This window comes from Lottia gigantea (assembly GCF_000327385.1).
Source record: "Lottia gigantea unplaced genomic scaffold LOTGIsca_119, whole genome shotgun sequence".
NCBI classification, from domain to species: domain Eukaryota; kingdom Metazoa; phylum Mollusca; class Gastropoda; family Lottiidae; genus Lottia; species Lottia gigantea.
Genome location: NW_008707205.1, coordinates 239737 through 265757, shown reverse-complemented (window position 1 = coordinate 265757; position 26021 = coordinate 239737). Strand labels below are relative to the sequence as shown.

General features: G+C 31.5%; 2 protein-coding genes across 2 annotated transcripts; both read right to left on the bottom strand.

Annotated features, from left to right (window-relative positions):
- Positions 1 to 448: 448 nt before the first annotated feature.
- LOTGIDRAFT_171724 (hypothetical protein) lies at positions 449 to 4297 on the bottom strand (the record flags this gene model as incomplete). Its single annotated transcript, XM_009047923.1, has 2 exons — positions 449 to 581; positions 2955 to 4297. The coding sequence occupies 2 exons, from the start codon at positions 4295 to 4297 to the stop codon at positions 449 to 451; spliced, it is 1476 nt and encodes a 491-aa protein (XP_009046171.1).
- Positions 4298 to 10957: 6660 nt separating this feature from the next.
- LOTGIDRAFT_171723 (hypothetical protein) lies at positions 10958 to 25314 on the bottom strand (the record flags this gene model as incomplete). Its single annotated transcript, XM_009047922.1, has 13 exons — positions 10958 to 10982; positions 11732 to 11834; positions 12093 to 12179; positions 14062 to 14319; positions 15572 to 15716; positions 16065 to 16181; positions 16525 to 16692; positions 17272 to 17429; positions 17644 to 17752; positions 18785 to 18856; positions 22811 to 22936; positions 24621 to 24692; positions 25225 to 25314. 13 exons carry the CDS (start codon positions 25312 to 25314, stop codon positions 10958 to 10960), a joined length of 1530 nt encoding a protein of 509 aa, XP_009046170.1.
- Between the last annotated feature and the right edge of the window lie 707 nt (positions 25315 to 26021).

The following is a 26021-nucleotide window of genomic DNA, read 5'->3' as shown; positions in this document are numbered from 1 at the left end:
GATAGGGGTGAATATATGTATATTTAAGAGTAACCACAAAAATTTGTATTTTATTTCAATAGATGTATATTGTATATTATTCAAGTTAGACGTCAAAACATATGCTTGAAATTCACATATATACATGAAACACATTCATGAACATGCCAAGCATTTTTTTCCATATTTATAATACAACAGTATATAATATTGAGGAATAATAGGTGTGGTGCCAGGCAGGGTATGCTTACCCTCTTAGACACCTGATACCACTTTTCATAACAAAATACTTACTCACTTATAATTGATTTGTTCATTTGCCGTTTACATTGCCACTGTTATTTGGATTTCAAGTTTCATTTTGCAGATCATGATTATTTGAACTGGGATTTTTTATTTTTTTTTATAGCCACATGAAAAAGAAAATGAAATTTTTCCCAAATATACACCAACTACAAGTTTCATGGTCCTATGGCTTTTCTGGTTTAGATGTGGCCATAAAATACACACACACATGGGCAATGAAAATCATTCTTTTTATCTTGCAATAAACCATGAACAAATTAATAGCCCAAGCTTCATCCATGGTCATGTTTAATAGTCTAAAATCAAAATTTAGACAAATTAAATCGCCTACACAAAATTTTAATAGTTACTAGCCCTCTATCTTATCATGTAAGGGATTGCGTAGAAAATGATTAAGATTAAAACATAAAAACAAATAATTAATGGGGTCACATATTTCAAGCTCAATTAGAATAATACATACTTCAAAAGTGAATCACTATTTACGTTGCAAAGTTACACCTTTGTTGTTTTTCAAATTTCCCCATATTCTATTGTATTAGAATAAAAGTCTATTGGCCTATCCTATAATAGTATGCTTACTCAAATATTTATTGAAGTATTTCATTCATAAGGTATGATTATTATTGAACAAGTGTATCAACCATAGACAAACACTTTACTATAACTTATTTTTTACTATATTATACACCTGTTCTCTGTGTTTTCTATATAATTATATCAATATCTAACTTGTATTTTAGGGTTGTCCTCATTTTATTTCACAAGCGTGCTCAAAAATTATGTCAGAAAAAATCAGTAAGCTTATCATATAATTATGATTTTAAAGAATTCCATATTGGAATAGTTTTTAAGTAAGATTTTATCAATTTTGTAAAATCCCCTTTTCCCTAAAAAAAAAAACCTCTTGAAATAAATGCACCAACCAAATATTTGCAAAAAAGAATTTGCAAAAAACTTAAGAATTTCAAGAGTGAATGGAAAATTTGGTGTTCAGAGTAAAAATTAAGTATTGTCTTTTACACTGTTTTTGAAAACTTAATCACAAAATTCACTTAATAACCATTCTGTTGGGGGACTTTCTGACTATATATTACTATCTCTATCCTGTCTTTTTTAATTCTAATAATTTACACTTCACCTAACATTGATAAGTAGGTTTGATGATGAATATTAAGTTAGGATTATTTATGTAGAGATAATCCCAGCTTAAGTTGGAGTCATAATTCTTATATTATATTTTTTTTATATTGGAATAGAGACACCAAAATTCAATAGTTCATAATCAAATTTGTGAGAATAATGTGTTCATTTTAAAAAATCTAAGAAAATGTTAAGCAATATCTTCACTTTTTTATATTCATGAATATTTAAATATACATATATCATATTGGACCACACATCAACTTTTCTTGTATTCGTACAAAAAGTGCATTGAAAGTCAATTTTATTTTGAATCATTTTAATCTGGAAGTCCATAATGGTATTCATTTTCTAAGTGACTTTTTAATTCATCTTCAAGATTCAAAATGTTCAGTTTAACCTTGAACTTTTTTTCTGATATACAGAATTCTACATAATCAAACTTAACTGTGACTTTTTACTTTTTTTTAGGTGCCATTTTGACTTGAAAATTTGGTTGAAATCAAAGAGTAATTTCTGGGGCCATTTTGACTATTTTTTTGGAACCATGTTGACTTTTGGGGCCATTTTGACCTGGGACCATTTTGGTTTAGGGCCATTATGACTACAACCCACTAAAACAATGCATAAAAAATATTTTTGACAAATGTTAGAAGGGCTTAACGAATGGAGAGAAAATCAAATTCTAAGCAAATTTTCTCAAGATTGTTGAAATGTTACACAATTTGTTATTTGATTTGGATAAAAAATGGTAGATTTGGAGAGTAACCAATGTATCAATATAGTTAGGAGAAAAAAATATTTCACAGCCAAATACATGTACATGATAGTTTTTTGACCTGTGATACTTGCTATTGTACATAGTAAATACAAACTTTCCCAGATCAAAGTTAAGCAGACGACAGTAGATTTTCTCCCAGAAATTAAGTGACATTTAATATGGTTGACATCTTAAAATAAATCTTTGATTGACAGGGACATTATTAAAATAATAAAACAATTCATAGACATTTATTTCATTTCCTTTCTTTTTGTCTTTGGGCTATTTGATTTACTGCAATTTTAGAGTAGCCAACCAGAGCATCACATTTTAATGCACTCAAATTTTGTGGAGACTTTGTTGAAATGTCATCTTTTCGTTGACATTAATATTTAAAATTCCCTTAACATCAGAATGTTTGAGTTTCAACTAAGTTATAAATCTAACTAGATAGCCTAAAACTAGGGTTGATCAAAAGTAAGTTACATAATTGTCCCAAGACAGTAAAGGCGTGCCAATCCAACTTATATGAAGGAACTTGTGAACTTATCACTAAACCAAGAATATTAATAATTATTGATTAACCTAGGGTGGGTGTACTTCTTGGCAGCTAAAAACACCCACATTTTGAATATGAATCACATGTATATACACTTAAACAAAACAAATCCAAATCATTATTAATATATGATGGTCTATTCATACATTTATTATAATACAATATCATTGAATGAAATCCAGGAAAAATTCCCAATTTGAAACTTACCGTTTATTAGTTGGAGGTATATGTGGTTTTAATGCATATCTTGATGAGGTACCGTACACCTGTTCAACTCTCTGAATACTAGGTGTATTGGCATATATTGCTTGTTGTAAATTGGGTGTACTGGTATAAAAATGCTTTTTTTGTAATCCGGGGTTAGGGTTAACCACATATCTTGGCCTTAGAGGAGGAGGTACATAAGGTCCATCTTCAAATTCTATTGGTACTGCTCTCATGCGTAACCTTGGTCGAGGATAAGTGTTCTCAATATTCCTATGTACAACATCATACCCCCAACTTTTCGGTAAAGTTTTGGCATTCAATGTAGCTGCTTTCTTTTCAGCTTTTTTACGTTTTTTCTCCTCTTTCTCAAATCGCTTTCGCTCCTCTTTTACTCTCTTTTTCTCCTCTTTAATAATTTTTTTCTCAGTGGCTTTGTCCACATATAACATTGGCATGCTGGAGAATTTAGCCCTAGAGTGAGTCAAGGAACCATTATTCCTATTGTCCACATAAATATCACGAGGGTCATAGTAATTGCCCATCATAATCACGTCTTGCCGAGCAGACGGACTGTTATATATCACAGTATCACCCCTCATTGAACCAGCACTACTAACATAATCCGATCCCCGATCACTATAAACACTAAGAGGAGATGAAGGTCTAATATAATCCACCTTACTATGTACTAATCCAACAGAAGAATAAGTATGGTTCACATCCACCACATATTTAGAAGCAGGTGAATTAATAAATAAAGGAGGTCTGTTATTAGAAATTGATCCTCTGTTCACATTAGCGTAAATAACTTCGTCGTTGGTGATATACTGGCCTTTTACACTCCCATTACTAACTAATCTTGTTGACTGTCTAACTGAACTATTGTCCACCCAATCACCTGAAGACCTGTCACTCACTGGAGGTGTGGATTTGGATCGCTTTCGATATCTGCCCACTGAACTTTCTAGCTGGCTTGTTGAATCTAATACAATATTGACATTGTTGTGTCTTTCTCTACTGACTCTAGAGTTGTATCTAACCTGGTCGGGTGGCTTTAGATACTGTTGTCTATCATATTCAGGTCCACTATCAGTATAATGTATGACTGGGGGACTGTGAATACCTTTAACTGGTACACTGCTGTATCCTGACGTTGTAGAGATATTATGATAGTTACTCTCACCTCGGGCTGGCCTACTACTTCTCACAACACCATTGGGCAAGGTAATAAAATGTTTAAATGGAAATGCTTTAGCCTGAGGCCCAACTCCATTGTTGACTGTTGGTGTAAATTGTTGTTGGGGTGAACCTGTTGATTTCCTATAGATTGCTCTTTGACTCATGCTAACTTGATTAGATTTAAGTTACACAATTAAGCCTGGCTTCACACACCTGTAATCCACTTAAAACTAATTTAGTCCATTCTTAATACTAGTAATCACTTTCCATATAACAATAACACAAGTGTTGACCCATTGTTGGGACTAAATCTTAAAAGAAATCAGATGAAGTCTTGTCCTTCTGCTACCCAGGTGATATCCAATATGTAAAGTGAACACATCTAAATGAGATAAGTAGGTAAATCAACTCCAATACTAATTAATTCTAACTTCCTATTTAATTGCTTAGTTGTTTTTCAATCTAGTTTATCAAAGATGACAGCTTGTGACCTTATTAAGTAATTAATATTTACTGATTTTAACTAATGAATCTCCAATCTGCCGATTAGATCTATCTGTGAATATATATGTCTGATCACCCTTCACAAATAAATCCAAATCACAATAGCTTGGTATTGAATTTCAATCATTCAATATTATGTTAGTATAGTTCACTTGTAAATGACAAAACTAGGCTTTGACAGCAGTTCAATGTGTGACGTCTGCTAAATCATGTTTGGTATTCAAAACGTTGTGGCCAGGTTAAAAAATGGAGGGAATTTGGTATGAGTTCATTATATTTGTGGTTTAATAGTGTTTAGTAAAATATATCTAGTATACCAATTAATCGTTTGGTCCACAAAGTTATCATAATCAAATAAACTATATAGTCAATATTATCACATAGTTTTATCTACCAGTGACTCTGCATACATTAGGGATTAACCCATTACGTGGCCAACGCCTCACCGAACATTATAAGTCATCGAATGTGACTTGCATTTAAACTTTAACAAAGAGTGTCCCTTCTTACTCATAGAGTTAAAATTACATCAATAGGGTTAACTTTAGTCATTTTGAAATGGTTAATGTTGCAATCCATCATAAAACACATTTGACCCAGGGCTAAATTTCTATTCAATCAAATGTTATTGATATCTCATAAACTAAAATGCACGATAAACATATTCCATGTTATAAATCAGGTTTTAGCAACGTTTCAGTTTCCCCTTTTTTTTTGTTACCTCACTTGGTATCTCTCCTATATCATTTGACTCCTTTACTTTACGAGAGTTGAAGAGGCGTGATAAATAAATTCCCTCTATCGGCTTATTTTCACTTCTTTGTTTGTCTGTCTGCAAAAATAACCACAATCACTTGAGACAAACCAGTTATTGTTTATAAATATGACACTTAACTTGCTTTTCTGTTCTTTGACTGTCAAGTTGATGAGATTTTAGTCATATATCGGTCATTTTCTACCTTGGTGTTGATACTTGTTTCAGCCTCAATCTTTTTGTCAATAATATTAAGAAAAGAGGATTTTCTTCAGACTTTGATGGCGGTTGGTCTTGAGGTTGATATTTTTCTTCTTAAGTGTCAATCTAGTGAGCTTTATTCCAATCTCTTAAAAAACACCCCCTATCTTGATCACATGATACCAAACTCTACATCACTACCAAGACTAAACCAAAAGTCAACTAGAGCTGATTTAAAATTCTACTGATTTGAACCAAAAAACTTGCAGGTGTGTTTTTTCCTTTCCCACATTATCAATGACTTTTGTGTTGAATCGTCCCTTTTCGAACATATGACACAACAGTATGATTTATGCAGCAGATGGGAATGAAAATTGATTCTCCTTTTAAATCTATTTTTAGACACTGATATTTCTGGCCATTAAAAATTCACAAAGCTCAAGGTATTTTTGATGTATTCAAGAGAAAAGAAACCATTTAGGACTTCACTGTGAAGAGTTGTCAATATCAACAACTTGGACAACATGTCTGAGATAAAGATTGATTCAATTAGTTTTTGATCAGGCGTAGAAGAAAACTGTAGATCAAGCAATAACAATGAGTTTACAAACAACAAAAACAACTAGCCAATTGAATTTAATGAAAAGAAAAGGTACGTCTGATGAAAAAACACACAATGCACATGAAGTGAAGAATGGATGAACAAACACACTATATTTACTGTGGTGTATTTGTGATAGGTGTGAGACCTCACTAACAATTTTATCACTTTCATCTGTATTATATCTACATATTTATCCTGTTATTTTTGTTGTTGACAACTTTGTATTCCTTTGTATGAAACTAATTGGGATTTGCACTTTAAACTCAAAACATACTAAGTATATTGCACATTTCCATTCCATATCCGTCTCAAGTTATATGTATACTTTACTATTGATTTCGTTATAAATTTAACACCATTTTCGAAATGAGAACTTCAACACATGTCCTATAAACGGCCATATTTTAAAACAGAAAAACAAACGTGAACATATTGGTATTTCTCACCATGGCGATTGACTCATAGTGAGGTAAAAATAGGAAGCAGGTACCAAGTCGTAGTTTGTTACAGGTAAAAAAGATAACTAATCAATAGAACTGTTTAATGGGACGTTAGAAACGGCTATTAGAAGATACATTGCTACAGCAGAGAAAGTGAATGACAATTGATTGCTTCAGGTGAATTAGATTTCATTAAGTTTGACAATGCTGTTGTTTAATTTTTGAATGAAACACGATGTTGTCATTTATCAATTTCCACATGCATCAATGAATAATTTATTTTTATTTCAGCTTCATTGAGAGTTTGATGAGTAAATTGATCTGTAAATTGATTCAAGTTATGATGGAAGAATGGTGTTTGTAGACAATATGGCTGCTTGGTTACCATAGCAAAAGTAAACTATTGACTATATTGTATTATATGTATATAAAATAGAATTAACAGTGTTTCAAATCATACTTTCCATTATTTAAAGTCAATTGGGGGTTCATTTTGTGATGAGCTGTATAAGAATTGTTAGTATAACTTCTGTTTGCAAGGTCAAAATATCTCTAAATATAGTATCACAGGTTTAAGTAAATGGGGCTACTTTTGAGCTATTTTCTTAAATATGTACCAGATGATTAGTTCCTGAATTCCTTCAAGACAAGTAAAAAAAATTTACATCTTAAAAATTTTCGAGAAATTTGGCATTATTGATCAGCTGTAATTTATAAACCAGTGTCCTTGGCCAGTGTTTTTGTAAGGATTATTAAAGTCACAAGGTACACCATTTAATTGGAATTTATCTAATATTTATTGAACAATTTCAGTATAATTTAACATTATTTATAGTAGAAAATTTCCATATCCTTTGTTCCCCTTGTCAAATAAAGCTAGAAAATTACGAGTTCACAATACACAATCAATATTTGATAATCTAAAAAAATATTGCTGACATTTTTAGTTCAATTTATATTACACTATAGCCTACACATTGATTTAAAAAATGTTTCACTATAAGAACAATGTATGTTACATTTACATTTTTAAGAATGTTAAAAATATGTGAAAATATGTAACACTGTTATGAAACTAACATGAAAGTATGTTACACAACTAACATGAAAGTATGTTACATAACTAACATGAAAGTATATTACATGGTTCCAAAGTATGTACACTATTCCAAAAGTATATTACATTGCTGTAAAGTAATACTGTTATATAACTAACATGAAAGTATGTTACATAACTAACATGAACGTATATTACATGGTTCCAAAATATGGTACATTATTCCAAAAGTATGTTGCATTGCTGTAAAGTAACACTGTTATATAACTAACATGAAAGTATATTACATAACTAACATGAAAGTATGTTACATAACTAACATGAAAGTATGTTACATGGTTCTAATGTATAGTACACTATTCCAAAAGTATGTTGCATTGTTCTGAATAATGTTGCAATTACATGTTACACTGTTCATACAGGATGCTACATTATCAACATGAAAGTATGTTACATTGTTTACTAGTATGCCGTATCATTATAAAGTATGGAACAATGTACAGCTGAGTTTGTAACAATGATATTGCTGACAAATTTGGATTACTCAAGACAAATACGCTCTCCCCCTTGGTATATCCACCCACCTATCTAACTAACTGAGACAATAGAAACTGCTACAAATTTGTGGCCTGTACAACTTTTATTTAATTTACGTCAGCTTTTCTAAAATCATATAATTTTCGAGTATCACTTCAACATCAGTAAATAAACTTTACTATTTCTATACCGTTATACATACATTCCAAAGTAACTTCAACAAAAAATTGAAAAGAGAAAAAAATGTGTTCATGATGGCCACTTATACTTGACCCAATAAAGTTCAACTGAGAGCCAACGATTCCTTTACAAACACCATAATCAACTGATATTGACAATGTAGTGAACAAACATACTCTAGTCAACGTGTAGGGCACATGAATCTTTGAAGTAGTCTTATTTTGACGTAGAAATTGTATCTATCTTACTTATTAACCAATTTCTTTTTCACACACGGTCCACACTGAATCCCACAGCTTGCCCTTCAATTAAAAGCTTCCTTTTAATTCTGTTCAAGAAACTTTGACACCCAAAACATTTGTAGCGACAAGTATTTTCTTATCTAAATAATTCAAATTCAATGGCACATGTACTTAGAATCTTGACAACTAGATGTTAAAAGTGTCTGATCATTAGAAATGAAACTTGTTTTGAATGCAAAAAACGCATATAAATGTGCACTCAAGATAGAGTTATGAAAAGGTATACAGTATACTCCCTTCATTTAAGTATACTTCAAGATTGTGAGTATAAGATTTTCACATCAGCTTTGCTATGTTAACTCTTTAAACACAAGCTTATAGAAGGTAACAAAAGTATATATAACAAGCTTGAAGCTTAAAAAGCTTATATCATTAATGATGTCAATATATTTTTGCAAGGTACGAAGAGAATATCAAGTTTTGATATTATAACCATGAATTCTTGTCGTGCATAATATGAGAAATCACTGATATTTTCAAGGAAACTGTCAGACAGTTTTGATCTATCTAGAGGTGCTATAGACACAGAGTTGAAAAAGCTTTCAGATTCATAAAAGTATAACAAATATTCTTTGGTCAACAAAATTCCATTCACAATAAAGCTATGAATTTTTAAATCACCAGGAGAAAGACTGACATTCCCTTAAATGAAATAATTCCCAAATGGACATTAAAACTGATTTATCATTAATTGCAAAGATTTTTGAATACTTGAATGGGAAATCCTAGCCATAATAATATTAATACCAAAGAATATTTATTGTTGTGTAATCAAGATGAAATTTATAGCCGTCAGATATGAGATAATACAAAAAGATAGGTCAATATGTGATATCTAATACCTATATCAGAATATATTACTTATATAGATCATATTTTATTAACAAATACCTACTTTATAACCTTTAAATATTGGTATTTAACTGATCTGGGGCATAGACATCTATTATCATATTCAAATTTGGGTGAAGGGCATATATAGATCATACTTGAACAAACATGGACCAAATGAGAGGTTTAGGTTTTTTCATTGTTTCTGTGTTCATTTTTTTAAACCTTTTAATCAAACTACGATTTTTTTTTTTTAATATCTGACTGAAAGCACTAAAATTACATTGTTTATGTCAGGCACACGGATCTTATATATATATGGTTCTTTTTAAGCTGAGTTTTCAAATGACTTAACGTCTGACTGATTCATTAGTTCAAGTTGGCTACCCAGCCCCGTCGCCAGGAATGAATTGGAGCTGGGGCTCAGATTTTGTACTCAGGAAATTTGAAAAATAAAAGGCACAGAGAACTCGTTTCTGACAATTTTGAGGAGCCAAAAATGTATCAAAATTTATATCTTTTTGATTTTTCTTTTTGCTTAATTTTCACTTGCTGGGCCCAGCCCCAACGTACCCCACCCTAACGACGTTTCTGTGGCTATCTTTCCCTTGTACCATCATTCTAATAAATATCTAATGAATCTCTTAAAAGAACCAAGCAACACATAAAGCACAAATTTCTTGACTAATACATAAATCCCACATAGAGATTGATCATGGAAAAAATGATGGTACAAATCGTGACAACGAATATCTCATTTCAAATTTAAGAGAATATGTAGCAAATTTCTCTTTTTAAAATAAATGTTCTTCTCCTAAAATAATTTTATATTAAAATAGGTGATGAACTCCTTTTTCATTGCTTGACTTTGGTAAGATTTGTGGTAAATATGAACAAGGTCAAGTGACTTATACAAGATATAATTTAGGTATACCAAGTTGGTATATAAGCTAACATTTAAATACTGTAAATCATGACATATACCCATGATACAAATACAGCTAAAAGAACTCAAACAATGATACAGATACACACTAATTGATGACATCAGACATGGAGTAAAATTTGTTTCCATTTCCAGATAATTCTATAAAACAGACTATAATTCATTCAAGACAAACTTATATCAAACCAGTGTACATTGTACACCTATCTGATAGGACTGCCCCTTGTTCAGGACAATGTGTCATTTTCAAGACAATGCGTCTTAATCAGAAAAATGTGTCTTATTCAGGACAATTTTTCTTATTCAGGACAATAAAAGAATAGAATAAAAGCTGCATCAAACAATGCCTAAATAATGAAATTAATTGCGCCGTGCAAAATTGATTGTGGCAATGAATTATTAAGTCCTACTACCAACTACCAGCAGATTACTGAAGCTCGTAAATTTCACATTGTTTATTTTCTAGAGTTATTTTGCCTGAGAAGGCTTATCCCTATGATAGATTTGTTAATTTTAATTAAGTTAACTGTGTCATGTAGGCCTATGATCAATTTAATTAATTTACAAGGCTTAAGGCTTATCTAAACAAAAAAATAATCAATTTGGAGTTTAAAAAATCATGAATTTATGCACTTCGGAAAAATCACCCGACATTTCACCAAATCTCCAGATTTTTCAAGGAAAATCTCCAGATTTTTCAAGGAAAATCTCCAGATTTTTTTTCTTGACCTGCACACATGTATGGGAAGGACCTAGTTCACTTATTCATGCATTGCAGTACACTAGCATCAAGAATTTTAAATGATAAAATTTAAGGCAAAAAGTCATGTATGATGTGAGAGATTAATAGCTTTATCAGATGATTGAACTCTACTTCAGCCATCTGTATCACTTTTTAGATTGACAATCCAATCAAAAACATTTGTTAAAATCAAAATAACATTTCTAGATATTCAGAAAGCATCCAGCTTAACCCTTTGGAAAAAAAACCCTGTCATTTTGGACATGATGGGCAGATACAAAACCTACCTTTTTCCTCTTTAAATAAAACAAATTTGTTTTGTTAGCACTAATTTCAACATCTTGGAATCTTCATGCAAAACATTTGATCAAATAATCATGAAATAGCTCTCATTATTAAATGTTTCCATTAAATCTAAGTGTAGTGATGAATAAAGTCAACAGCTTCAAGTGAAACCCAGCAGAAGTGATGTGCCAAGGGAAATAACTCTATTTACTTACCCTGTAGTTTGTACTCCACCATGACTCTGTTGTTGTACTAAGGCAGCTAATGTATTCCGATTTAAAGTGACAGTGTCTCCTATAAGATTTCCCATTGAACCAGCTAAAAAAACATTGACATAAAGAAAAAACAATTGAGCAGAAGTTTAAATGAAAATTCAACTGAAATGTGGAGAAATCCAAGAAGTTGACAGTCTAATTTTTAGCTTAGAATTCCACTCTTCAGTACCTTATTGAAACTTTTGATAATGAAGATATACAAATGCACTGAATTAACAAAACCATTAAAAATTATTTTTCTAAAATCTACTATCAAGTAATTTTACAAAAAACCTTAACTGTCATTTAAGTTCAACTTTACCTCTTCTAATCTGTGAATCTTGTATCTGACCAGGAAAATAACTACCATCACTTCTGCCTTCATAGAAACCTTGATCATTACTTAACACTGAAATAACACACAGATAAACTGACTGATGATGAAAATTACCTCTTTTTTGTATTTTGATACATTTGTATCTAAGAAAGATTTATAGATTTTGGGCATTGGAGGATTCTTTACATTAATAAATATGCCAGTTTAATTTTTTTTCTTTTTAACTCAACTATACAAAGCTGTAATAAATTTAGTTTTTGTAACACACAACTTTCAATCATATTGACAAAAAATGTAAAGTTTATTCTTTAAAGATAATACTATTAAGATCACCCATCACCAGAATTTATATTATCATTAGATTAAGCATCAATTAATTATATAACAGGAAAAAATGAACCAAATTTATGTATACAGAAATATATTTATAAATGCAAATAGGCCTATCAATATCAAGAAATGATCATGCATGTGAAATGATATATACCAGTACCAAAGATAGTTTTTTTTATATTTATATCAATTTAGGTATAACAGAAATGTAAATATTTTGAAGGTGGTTAAAGAAAGGTGAGAAAAATTATTTCATATGCCTTTTGTAAAAATCCAAGAAAATTTATTCTATAAAAAGCACAGTGCTATGTCTTGTGTAATGTACTTTTTTATGATATTCAAATATAATTTTGACAAATAAAAATTCTTAGACTTTTGCATCCAGCATCTTGTGGGAAATGATACAAGAGATTGGTTGGTGACATGCCAAGAGTATTTAATAATTGAACCTTCAATGAAATCTCCTTTACGTTGAAGATATTTGACATGATTTAGATGACGAGTTGACCAAGGATGGTGGCAATCTCGAACATTGACTAGTACTCTACCAGATACTGTGGCTAGGCGGCGTGGTTTTTGATTGATATAGTAATGATATTTAGAAGCTGTTAGAAAAAATGTTAGCACAACAATTAATTAACAATACAACAAGCTTATATCATATGAAATACAACAAAGCTAGGCAATATTTTGTAATGTGGCTATTGTGATATATATTACTTTTAAAATTAGCCACGTCTCTTCCAGCCACATAAATAAATGATTTATACCAGAGGCCGCAGTTAGACCTAAAGTCATGACATTTTTTTCAAAAAATAATATCATATATCACAAAAATAAATATTAATATCTATCCAAAGAATTTGGGTATTTATTAGTACTTATTTAGATTTTAAATGAAAGAAAATCATGGAGGTAATGTTCCCTTTCTATGCCATACAACAAAATATTGCCAAGCGCTTAAGCACAACAAACAGGCTCTACACTCTGCCTTTAATTCATAATTGAAAATTTTCTAAAGAGTTACAGAATTAACATGCTGAAATATCATTCATCAAGAAATTTGCTTCCATTTGCCCATTCAAGACTGTATTCAAATAACATGAAAAAAAGAGTTATTTCCCTTTATGTGATACCAGCAAGAAGCCAATTAGACAATATGAAACAACAGTCTTAAGTAAAGCATAAACACTCAAAGCAAAGCAAACAATAAAGAAAGCATTCATCAATATTTGATATCTCAACAGAAGCTTAAATCTAACTTTTAAGAACCATCAAATTTGGAATTCAGAGGTTTCCAGAAATCCCTTTCTGAATATTGACTTGATACAGTCATTATTTTTGATCAATGAGGCTGAAGGCTACAAGTTAAAGAACACATTTCAATTTGATGTATAAAGATTTCATAAATTTGAGCAAAAAAATCTTTCAATCTATAAAAAAAGCAGAATGTCCCTTTAAGTTTAATGGTAAACTGGGTAAATTTTGAAAATTATGGGACGTCATTGTCAAATTTTTTAAATGAACTTGATAAGCATTTAAAGTTCAAAAATTGAGATATCAAAAATTGCAAAGCAAGTTCAACAATCTCAAACACAAATTCTAGGCTAAAAATTCTTACCTGGGCCAGAACTGGAACTGGAGATACTGAGAGATCTAGGTGAATCAGAGTTATATTCCCTTGACAGTGTGTACGATCCATTATCATGTTCACTATTGGGTAAACTATGGTTGGACATTCCCGATTTTATAAATTGTTCTTCCAACATACTGAGATTCAACCTAGGATCACTTCGACATCTTACTAAATTTCTGATGGTAGATGGCATAGTGGTCAATTTTCTCCTATCACTATACTTAGGAATTTCTCGGAAAGGAACTGAAAAAGAGAATTCATAGGAATCAAAATAGTGAAAGCAGATTTCTCTCCTGATGTCTGCCATTTTGTTTCAACAGAGTGAACAGACGTCAAATTTTATTCAGGAAATTGTTTGAAAATAGAAAATTACTAATTTCATAAACTTGTTGTCCAACTTGAAAAACCACCCAATCCCTGTAGTTTGAACTGAAGTCATGTAGTCTATGTGTCAGTTAACACCTGAAGTTATAGTTTCCAGCTAGGCCAGAAAGAAATAAGAAATATGAGGGAAATGGCTGAATTTATTAGTCTAATTCAAATTTAAATATCAATATTTTTAAAATTCTGAGTCTCTGTATTTTGTTTTCTTTTTTTTTGTCTCTGGGTCAATTGTAATCAAACAATTTTGCAATCCCTGTCCTGTTCTATTCTCAAAACCAATCAAAAAGGGACATGGAGGATCTGTTTCTTGATATTTATTGATAAATTGTGGAAGGGCGTATCCCAACTAGACTGATATATTGTACACATCTAGAGCTATATTTAAATATCATCATCGAGTATCCAAACTTTATCTGGGTTCATTATGACCTAATTAGAACTTTCTCAAAGATTGTAATAAGACGTTAGAGGGGTAGATTAATGATTTTCTGTAATCAATGATGCTACTGGTCTATATAATTTTCTTAATGAAGTAGAAAATACATTAATATCAATATAATAGCTTTGTTATAGATATAGAATTAGAACTCTTCTGGTGAAAAGATTAGATTTGTTATGATTGACATTTTGCATTTCTCATTTTCTTATTTCTTAGTCTTATTACTGACAAAAGTCACCATCAATTTTCAGACAAATAAATTTTCAAATCCAGATATCTTATATTCAGATTTAATTCTGTCACTTATTTATAAATTATATGAGATGAAATGTATGAAATGATGTTCAATTGTAGATTGATCCTAAAAGCTGAGAATAAATGAGATATGGTATATGGTGCAGAATAATCGATACAAACAAAAATAGAAGTGAACACAGGTCATTATCACTATTTATCATGTAAATTTCAAAATGCAAAGAGTAAAGGAGAAGTAACAGTGGATTATCAGACAGATTCTCTACAAGAAAAATTAAAATTCCAGGTGTACCACCACAGATTTAATCAATATGATAAAATTATGAGAGTGGTATCACAAACAACCAATAGAGGATGATTGAAATGTGGTTTGAAAAGAAAGCTCTGTATACAAATAAAGACATAATTTTCACTTACCCACATCTTCTGTTCTATAGTTTTTAATCATATCTGCTAAATCATGATTATTAGCCACCATACATACTTGATATGGTGTTTGATTATTGTAGTTGAGGATTTCTTTATTAGCACCACGAAATAATAAAACTCTAGCACAAGATTCCTGTCAAATATAGAAATTCATTCTGATTAAAGCAAGGTTACAGCTACATTTTCAATATTGACAGATACACACATTGTATTACCTGATTATTAACACTACACACATGTAGAGGTGTATTACCTGATTATTAACACTACACACATGTAGAGGTGTATTACCTGGTTATTAACACTATACACATGTAGAGGTGTATTACCTGATTATTAACACTACACACATGTAGAGGTGTATTACCTGATTATTAACACTACACACATGTAGAGGTGTATTACCTGGTTATTAACACTATACACATGTAGAGGTGGATTACCTGATTATTAACACTACACACATGTAGAGGTGTATTACCTGATTATTAACACTACACACATGTAGAGGTGTATTACCACTAGCATTCTGAACATCCATATCACCACCATAGTATAATAAATGCTCTAAGTGTTGTACTCGCCCATAGCGACAAGCCTGAAAAAAAAACAATCAAAACATTCACTTAATATAATCTGCTTCAAAGATCAGTATCAAATTTAACTATCAATTTTATCAGCAATGATCATACAGTGCTTTTAAAGCAAAATAGATATGGGTAATTTTTGGTTCTCAGATAAGGGAAACTAGGTAGAAAATTTTGGTACTATTTTGACCGATATCTTATCCCCACCTCTGACCTCTTCTACTATTGGGGAGGGCTGTAAAGCATTCCAGCGCCATGTAACTTTTAAAAGGAAATAAATGATAAATATACATCTCAACCATTTCAAAGATTCAATTTGGTGCTTGAAATAGATTTAAAATGTCTTTAGCTTACCTGATGTATCTCAAACCAGCCTTGTTCATCATGTGTTCCTATCACAGCTCTTTCATGTAACAATGTTTCCACACACATAGCGTTGGTATCATTGGACACACAGTAATATAATGGCGTTAAATTCCGATAATCTTTATAATCAGGTGATGCTCCAAGATCTAATAATGCCTGGAATAGAACATTGAATGTTAGTTACTATAAAAAAAGTAATTAGAAATACTACAACAGAGCTTGGAAGTTTGTTGTTACTCATGCAATTTTGCAATTATATTCATCCGAAGACAATGCTGTAACGCACAGTGTTAATCTTTTGAACAAAAGCACAAAGATCTAATTATGCTTGCTATGCATTATAAAGTGTTACTGTCACATGACATTTCAAGCTCAGAATGAATGTCAGAATATCTGTGATGTCATATCTCTTTCAGAGAGTCCACGTTGCAAATAATCAGCTATTATTGATAAGGTTAATTGATATATCACATTTTAAATTTTTCTTAAAATTGCCCATAGGATTGGCATAAGACTGCTTTACAAGGTTGATGGTAGCATAACAACTTTATGAACTCAGTTTATTGTAGGGGTTTTGTCAGGGTGAAAATTCCTCAAAATGGCTCAGAAAATGAAACAAAATAAAATGGCCCTACACAGTGATAATATCAAATTTGTTTTATCACTTCTGAGGAACTGTGTGGAGAGTGATTTGTCAGACTTGGTTTTCATATATTATATATATTATACACTTACTCTGATTGCTTCTAAATTTCCTCGTATTGCTGCCTGATGCATGGGTGTTAAGCCCTGTTTATTACGGAAGTCTATATGAGCTCCACCACTTACAATACTCATTATCATTTCTCTACATTTATCACGTGATAATGTCACTGCCATGGTTAATGGTGTTTCTGAAAGACAAATCTCAATATCAAAATTGATTGTCAGAATAGATGATACATGCACACAACAGCAATAATCATAGGTTTTTACCTGAATCACATGAAAACATCTGCCTCAATCAGCAAATAATCAAACCTTCAGACAGACAAGGGCACCAGCAAAATATAACTGACTAATTTTCAAAATTCAGTGAAATTTCATACGTTAATTTAATACACCTACCACCACTATCTGGATCATGAAAATTCGGATCTAAACCTTTATTTGTTAACTTGACAACTTTATCTAAATTTCCATTGCGTACTTGTTCCAGGAAGTTCTTCAACTGGGTCTGAAAATATAAAAAAAATAAATTTTGTTTCATACGAACCCTTTGATGTTCAATGACTGACTTGAAACCCAAGTCTTATTTTCAAAATGTGTTCAAACTTAATAAATAGTAATGAATTTTGATCATAGGATTTATACAAATACATGAGATATTATCAATTAAGATATCAGTAACCAATTCCCAATGACCTGTGATGACTGTCTTACATAAGTAGCAAGTCTACTAGTAATATGCACATTACTACAAGCCATTGCTATGGCAACAGGTCAAATACTTCTAAAGTTACATCAACATTTAAACTGTATCTTCACCAAAGTTGTACTAATCTACACAACATAGATCAAAGGCTTTCCAGAAACAAAATAACACTAGACGATCATTTTTTACCACAATCTCATTTAGTTTTACTTGATTTGCAGTCATTCTTTGTGTTTACTTGAATAGATGCAGTTCTTAGCACTTGCTTGTCATTCCACCCATGTATTGGTATACCAATACCAAGAAACATGTACAAAACAAAGTGAAAGAGGTTTATGTTCTACTGTTATAATACTTTTGTCTAAAAAAGAAGCCACAATTTGGATGTGTCATCACTCATTTGATGCAGTTAAAGGGAAACAGTCGGATTCAAGAATTGATTTGGGTCTTTATTGTGCTTTAATAGTCTTAAGAAGTACTAAGACGAAAGAGAACTGCATAATCCCTTCAAATAAACCTTAAACTAGAAATTTCACTGTCTATTTCTATATGTATATGTTTTCAATATATGGCATAGTCTCACTAAAGTTCAAGTCCAATTTTTAACTTTCAAATGTGAATAATTATGAATACACATGGATTTGAAGGCTCAAATTTTGACGATGAGCTGTGAACACTATTACTGATTATGTAAACTAAAAAAATTCCTGTTTCTGAAACTATGAATATTTTCAAGCAAACAAACTAAACAGTATTGCCGTCCTATAGTAATAAGTAAGGAAGATTCTCATATTCTTTTGGCCATTTTGTAATACAAATTGGCAGAATTCTTACCTTGGTGTGAAGCTGTTTCAGTTTACGTGGATTAATTTGCATCACCTTATAAACTCTTCGCTTGTATTTAAACTACAAAATAACACAAAACTTATTAATCTTGAGTAGCAATATTGAATCACAGATTTAAGATATTCTTGTAGACCTTGACTGAGTCTAGACAGGTGGTCAATTATAAGGCATTGTTGTAGAAGGAAACATCATAAGCTCAACCAAATTTCTAGAAATTATAATTACAGTAAGAGATAGTGGTTGTCTATACATTCTGACAAAGTTTGTACCAAGCTAAATATTATGTTTACTATTAAGAGGCCATTATGATGAATACAGCAGTGTACATCATCAGACATTTTAAGATATCAAATTGAACAATGGTGTATAAAACTCGAAGTAAAGAACATTTTCTGTTTTTAAAGTCATCATCAGAAATTGCGGAATCATCGTTTTAAGACATGACACAATGTCACAAAGTCAAATTATTAAACAGTGGATCCATCCAAATCACCCACTTTAGCATAAGGTAATAAGGATAAAATACTGCATTTAAAGGGATTGTAAAGAGGTTTTCTAAATTTTTCATGTGTATCGGGGACACTGATAGCTTCAATTTGCCCCATTTCAAATTTCATTCGGACGTCTGCGATTCTTGCAATTCCACTAAACTAAGATGTTTTATGACATCACTGCATATATAAATAGTAGCTTCTGGTAGCTCCCCTCTTGTGACGTTTAGAAAACATCTTTACAATCTCTTTAATAGAGATCGATAGACATAAATCATACACCATCATTAAAAGCATTAATTTTCAAGATTATATTGATGGACATTAGTATAGATAATTTAAATGTACATCCACATGATTGGTTCCATTCAATATATACAAGGGATTGAAAAAAACACTAAGATTATAAAAACATTAACCAAGTTTCCCTCGATTTTTTTTTATTACTTTAAATTTATTTTTACCACATTCTTTTATTTACGGACTATAACCACATAAACTGCATTCCTGTTTTAAGTGACAAATAAAAACCAAGTGAAATTAAGGATATATTTAAGAAATAAAAAAGGCTATGCTTTTTGTTGAATGTTGGTTAGTGCCCAGTCATGCCCCTGGTTCCAAAACCTAGGATACAAGGGGTTTTACTCATTTTGATTTTACTTTTTATTGGTTTTACTATGCATGTGACTTCCATTTCGAGTCAAAAAATATGGACAACCATTAAACATTAAATGTCAAGCTATGCATGTTTCTAGATTTCTTTTAAAAATAAGGCAAAATATTTGCAATGGATGAAAAATTCTGTTCTTGCTCTTGAACCTCAAAGTCCTCTTCAGAGAATGTACACAGAAAGTTACAAAGAGGTAACACAAGGATAAGTTTTGTTGATTTAATAAAAGGACAAAAAAAAATCTCTTTTTAGAAGAGTTCAAGTCAACATTATGTTATGTATGTACACTAAGACTACATCTGAATATTAAAAAAACTCCACCCATCTTAAGGTGTTAAGAATAATCCAGTTCTTCATTTTCTATGTTTATGTGGCATCTTGGAATTTTGAAATTGTTTAGCAGCTGATTTAGGGTATACGCAATACACCTATATTTTGTCCCCGAAGTCCAGGCATTGTGTCCAGTACTTCAGAAAGTAAATGAAAAAATATAGTGAACACCTACAGTTTAGTGCCTTATAGTAGCCCTTTTGCAAATATCAAGGCTGAGTTATTTCTAAGCAATGAATTAAATAAGGCCAAAGAAAAGCACCCAAGCTTGGCCATTTCAGATCTAGTAAAAGCAAATTTTTTTGTAGGAAATCAAGCATTAAAGTGTGTGCCATTGTACTTTTGAATTACAAACATGGACGTCCAAACAGCACAAGTCAAGAAATTTTTAAAGCTGCGGATGTCATTCTGATCTTTGTGTAAATTTATTAAGACTTAACCCAAAAACTCATTTCAAATTGGAAATAAACTTTGAGAGCCATTTAATGTTTGAAGAATTTTGAAGGATTTCAAAAAAGCCCAATGAGCGATGACATCAATTTTGTGCAACTTTTCACAAAATCTAGACACAAGATACAACAAAATTTTCAAATTCTTTACATGTGCAACATAGGATTTGTGCCAGCAAAAACGATCAGGGTAATGAGCAGATGACAAACAGATACCCTCCTTCAAAATAAACATAGAAATATATAAAGCTGATGATTGTACTTTCCTAACAATGGCTTTTAAAAAAAATTTACAATGGTGTTTGATACTGACTCATCAAGAAAGAACTTGTACATTTTTTTTATAAACTTGACACTTCAGAAACCAAAAGGCATTTCGATTAGTATTAAATACCTCAAGTTATGCATTATTCACACTGATGTATAGAGCAGGGTTGTTGCCTGCCATGTCTGATAGATGTTCAAAAGTGTCTGGCTGTGATATTAAGTGTAATTGTTAATTAATAAAATATGTCAGTTTGTGAAAATGTTGGAAATGAAAAAACTAGTGACATTACTGGTATAACAAATTAAATGATAAAATTTTCAGTATACTCGGTCCCAAATTAGCTCAGAAAAATCAGACGGCAGATTGATCAGTGACCAGTTAATAATTTTACGGGATCTGATAAAAAGTTTTGTGATTTTATCAAACGTGTCATACAAATTTGAATTAGTGCATTATCCAATCAATGCTGCAGGGTACAACAGAGGTTGCAATAAAACTGATCAGAAAATTGTCTTTTGAATTTTGACAAAATCCTGTCTACTTTATACATTAAGTTTATATAGCAACATAATTTGTTAAACATTTACCTGCAACACAAATGAAAGAAATATTTTGTCAGATCAATGATGATGAATGTAGTAACCTGCATATAAACCCATCCTTCATTTTAATCAGACTGGCAGTTAGGATGTTTTAAGTCTTTTGAATCCTGTAACACCCAGATGATATCTAAAGGTTCCCTCACACTATAGCTAACCATAAGGATTACCAGTATGGTTGTGAATAATGAAAGTGGTCATGAGTACCTAGTTGCAAGAATGCTGCATTCGAAACTTATGACCGTTATTCTGGTTCACTAAAGTGTGAGGGTACCTTAAATATTTTATTTGACTTTGACTATCTCTACTTTTAAAATTGAAAGTTTGGTTTGATTAACAAGTGGTAGGCTGACATTTGACTAACATGAAAAAACCTTATTGACAAACGTCAAGTGCTCATTGACTAGGGCCAAGTGGTTACATTCGTGCAATATCTTGGTAAAAGTTTTAGCCTTCTTGTGTCGACAAGATAATCATTATTTCTTCTACTGCAGAATTCTCGTTAAAATAAGTTTGACACCTTCGTTTCAAGTGTGTGACATTAATCACGCGCTACTGTGAGGTCATTTTACAAAACATTAAAGTACATGATGAGTTGACGACGTAGCAGTTGTTAGGCAACGGTTTCAATAAGTTGGAAGCCACTTGAGACTTTATCTCGAAAATCATTACCCTTGTGTTACAAAACTTAATCATATCTATCAAATATTCTTAGGCCAATCAATATTCTTCATGTTTCATGGTGCCCTTCAAATAAATCTGTTTAATCCTTAAAGGGATTGTAAAGAGGTTTCTAGCCTTTCTATGTGTATCAGGGACACATTTGACTTCTATTTAGAACATTTCAATTATTAGTCTAATGCCTATGGTCCGTGCAATTTCAAAAAGAGTTAACCAGAAATGATGCAGCTCTCACAAGAGTATTTGTAACCAACAACCACCAGACCACAGTAAAGTTATATCTTATCTCCCCTTACAAGATGGCAGCATTTCTAAATAAAAATTGCTGACTCATTCACATTTTGCTTCACCATTGCCTTAAAAAACTTCTTATATTGTTTAGTTTAAACAGAATGGAAGAGTTTTATGATATTTGTGTAAATCAGATTGCTATATATCCTTATTTAACAAAATGGCCGGTTTCGAATACAGCGAGGCGAACATTTGGTAAATCAAGTTGGGATTTGGGAAAGTGTCTTGTTCTTACCTCTAGAAAACCAATGGGCCCTTGTAAAGGATATTCTTTAAGAAATCTTTCCTCATCAAGAAACTTCCCTGCTCTTCCATTTACTGGTGGTAAATATAATCCATAATTTAATGAATCTCTCAGATCCTGTAATGGTAAAAATAAATTAACGTCAATAGATAGAAACTATATAAAGATGGCTGTTTTTAATTTGTACGTAAAATACAGGACCTTGGATATTGTTTCAAACAACGCTTTTTATTTCATTTCAGTGATTTAAACTAAATCATTGAAAGACGAAAATCAATACGAAAACTTCCAAACAACCAGGGTCCCAAAACATTTCTCTTGTTCAGTTTAGTTTGAAGATTAATATGAGAATGCCAGAAACAAGGACCAAATTGAGCTATTTTTGTCTTTGATACAATCAGTTATGCACCTGCAATAGAGCTGCTGGTTTGCCAATCTCTCCATCTGGCTTTGTCCAAATGCAACCCAATCCTAGAAAAACAGTCAACAAGATATAAGCTTACTCTCCAAACAAAATTCACACTTAAATAAAACCAAACTCACACCAAACGGCCTCAATTTGTCGAGAGACAAAACAAGTTTATAATATTGATAATCCATCGTGGGATACAACACTCAAATTTTCCAAATCAAACATATGAATTCCGATAATACTGTGTACAATTGAAATTTCTTCCAAATTTAACCAAATCTTTGTGAATCTAACAGTTGTTCATTAAAATAATGTTTTTCTTGCAAACAATTCAAGAATTGTTACTGTTTAAAATGGTCAAAATGAATTAAAATCTATTTTTAACTTGTAATTTGGATGAAATGTAATGTCAATGGTTTGGGAATAACAAAGTTTAAACAATCGAAAAATCATCAAGTAGTTAGTTTAACATTATCTAACTCTCATTATGTGGAGGTAGAAAAACATGTTTTCTCCATCTTAAATAATGTCTTAATGGAAGATTAAATTACAGAATTAAAGATTAAATATCATTCTTCATGAGGGCTCAATTTTTAGGAACAAACCTAAAAAGACTAAAAATATTTCTGCCAATTAAACTTGGTAACCTGGCCACGTATTCTCGAAATGATCTTAGTGCTAGGATGTCCAAGAAACAATGTTAGAAGATAAGAACCTAGGGCATCCTAGGGCTAGGATAGTTTCGATAATCCGTGCCCATGGATATATTTTTTTTTTTGAACATGATAACTGTTACCACCCAGACAGTATTTTTGAATGATTTTTTCCTGTCAAAATATTATCACTGACAATTTGAAATCAGGGGTTAACATTCAAATAAAACTTTTTCAATCAACCTCGAGATCCAAAATTTGACCAACACATCCATAAGAAAACCCAAATTTTAGAACTAGTTTAATTTCCAAAGATTTCATTATAGAAGACTGCCTTTTTCTTGAAGACTCTGCTAGCTCAGTCAATTCATGGCAGCAAGTTCAGATACATGTTAGTACTTAGCACTAAGCATCCATGGACTTACATGTATGGTCAAATTGTCTCACAAAATAAACAAGACATCCTATAATCTTAAATCTCTCTGAAATTTCCATCATTGCATGCTTCTTAGATAGATCGTGTCTCTTATGGATCGTGAGAGCAATATCTCTCAGAGAAACTAAAACAACTTAATCTGCAACTTATTCAGAAAGACTACTAACATATTTTGGCGAATTTTTCATGGGCATATTTTCAATGCAATTCGTCAACCTATTAAAATTGGATAAACACCTTAACCACATGAGTTGTACAAGTTTTAGAACTGAATCTGAGTAACTAAGAAGGAGTACTGACCTTTGAAAATGCTGCTAAAACTCGTTGTTTTGCCTGCCATACTGTATCATCTAATTCAAACTGTAGACATTTCTAATAAAACAAATCATGTTCAAAGTTATAACAGGACAATATAGAAAAGAAGACAGTAAGTTATTTTATTAAAGCCTTAATTATCTGAGAGTTAAGTGGTTTAATGCTCCCTGAAAATGTTCATTGGGCATCCAACAGGTCCCATCCACACCGTCTTACACCCATTTTGCCCCTGCTTACTCCATGAGAATTATCTTGATTCAATGAATCCTTTACTATATTGAAAACAAAAGTAGAAGAAATCTAAACTGTCAGATGTAAATGTTATAATTAGTTTTTTGTTCAATGACACTTGAAATTCACTTTGTTAGTTTTATATCATCTTGAAAGTTCTAGGATCATCTTATCATCTTATATGCCAAATATTTTTGACTTCGAAAAAGGATATGGGCTTGAATAAACTTCCAGAGAAATAATATACTTGATTAAGCATATAAATCTACAAAGTTTATTTCTTTTAATCCTCAGTAGACTAGTTGTTGGAATCTTTCCAAAAAAAAAAGGAAAAAAGAAAGAAAAGAAAGGGTCTTACCTGTATTTTAAGTTCTGGTATAGCTATCCGAATATAAACTGTGCCAGTCTGATTTTCTGACAAAAACGGGGAATCGGCTGGGGCTGGCATCACGTATCATATACTCCATGTATAGCCATTAATATAACAAATAATCCAAACGACATAGTACACTTAAAACACTTAAACACTTTCAATTATAACATTTAAAACAATACTCCATTAATTAGAATACCAGAGGTCATCACTTCACTTCAACTTCTGAAAAACATAAAACAACAAAAACCCATGAAGATGACACACCTTTTGACAATAAAATTCAAGAGGAAACTCATGGTTTTCATACAAATTGAGGAAACATAAAAAAGTACACTCATAAGTGTGTCATAGTACATTAACTCTTTTGACATGGAGGTAATTATTTTCCTCAATGAGACAATAATATCTAACCTAACAGAAGACAAAATGGCTGACATCATTGATGATGATACCAATTAAAGAAGGATTGTTAATTTAAGTCAACATGTTATAAATAAGGTGAACATTATGTCAAGAAGGTTAAAGGTTAAAGTGGACATGTTTGGATAATTTAGGGGATTGTGTAGCCAAGCCTTCCAGCCAGTGGCGTAGCCAAAGAGGGGGGCAGCTGGCTCCACCCTCGTAGCCCCAACAGTTTTTCGGGCAAAAATCTCATAACTAGGTTTTTAATTTGTGCAATCTCAGATATTTGGCCCCCCCATGGATGTAAACCTGGCTCTGCCAATGCTTCTACCACACGATGAACTAGAATGTTTCTGATCCTAATTTTTCAATCTCAG